Raw genomic sequence first — 1,114 nt, 5'->3', positions numbered from 1 at the left:
GGGGGGGCGCGAACCCTGGCTGTGACGGCGGCTCGTATGGGGGGGGCCCAAAGGCAGGAGGGGGGATGGGAACCCCCTGGGGCTGTCCCACAACTGGGGCGACGCCATCTGTAAGGAAACAGTCAGGAGTCAGCAGCCAGGGCAGGAGGTGGTGGAGATGGTGGGCTTGGCTGAGTGGTCCGGGGGTTAGGCCCAGCAGGGAAAAGGGACATCACATGGGACGGTCCCCCTGCTCCCACCCCACTCCACCCCAGGCCTCATCCTCTGCATCACAAGCAGCCCGAATTCACCACACATTACCCACAGAGCCAGGTTACGAGCAGGGAGCGCTCTCTGCTCTTGTCACTGCCCCTGGGACCTCCTGCCTCCCCAGAGCGTGATATGGTGACAGATGGAGCCGGGCATCGCACCACACTCCACAGTACACTGCACACCACAGAGCAGAGCAGCGAGGAGAGGCGACGGTCAGGGCGCTCCCAGGGAAGCCACACTCACCCTCCTCCTGCCCGCTCAGCAATGTCACCCCAACACCCCGGAGCTGCTGGGACCCCCAGTACCTGCTGCAGGGGGTGGGCCATGCTTCTCTTCTATCAGCGGTGCCGAGGGACCTCCTGGGTAGGGTGGCGGAGGGTCGTTGGACATGGCTCAAGGTGGCTCTGCAAGGACAGAAGCTTTTAGAAGAGCCACCAGCCTTTGGCTGCACACAGGCACCCGCCCGGAGCTGCGCAGTGCTTGGGGAACAAGGTGACAGGTAACGGAGGGGTCCAGGGCTGGTGCCACCACACCACTGGCCTCAGCTCCACCACGGGGAGACACATGGCCGTGGCTCCAAAGCTGGATGGGCTTTGACCCAGGCAGCAAATCCAAGGTGCAACGTCTTTGCGCCGGCTCCGCACGGCTTCCCCAGTAAGGCCCACATGTGGTACACAGCAGCACATCGGTGCGGCTCAGCTGTGTGGCCCGTGTGCTGGGCAGTACGGGGCTGGAAGTCGCTCTGCCAAATGCCTCAGCTGCAGCATTACAGGACCAAAGATGGGGAAGAGCTGCCCACAGCCCCCCATCTCCACCCAGCAGCATGATATGCAACACTGTGTGCCGAGAGGATGGCAGGAGC

The 1,114-nt window shown here is 63.6% G+C and overlaps 1 protein-coding gene across 3 annotated transcripts in view; it reads right to left on the bottom strand.

Moving 5' to 3' along the window:
- CDIP1 (cell death-inducing p53 target 1) overlaps positions 1-642 on the bottom strand; it is a 1,807-nt gene extending 1,165 nt beyond the window's left edge. Inside the window, exons 1-2 of one of the 3 annotated variants that reach the window (XM_009881934.1) lie at positions 540-642; positions 1-93 (exon numbers count right to left, since the gene is read on the bottom strand). The exon at positions 1-93 is cut by the window's left edge and continues 1 nt beyond it. In XM_009881934.1, the coding sequence (XP_009880236.1) occupies positions 1-93; positions 540-642 (196 nt within the window). The remainder of the gene's footprint in view (positions 94-539) is intronic. The other 2 variants (XM_009881935.1, XM_009881937.1) reach the window with 2 other exon arrangements.
- Positions 643-1,114: the final 472 nt, after the last annotated feature.

Source organism: Charadrius vociferus, unplaced genomic scaffold, assembly GCF_000708025.1.
Source record: "Charadrius vociferus isolate BGI_N301 unplaced genomic scaffold, ASM70802v2 scaffold593, whole genome shotgun sequence".
NCBI lineage: Eukaryota > Metazoa > Chordata > Aves > Charadriiformes > Charadriidae > Charadrius > Charadrius vociferus.
Note: the sequence above shows the minus strand (reverse complement) of the source record. Positions and strands in the feature narration are given on the sequence as shown.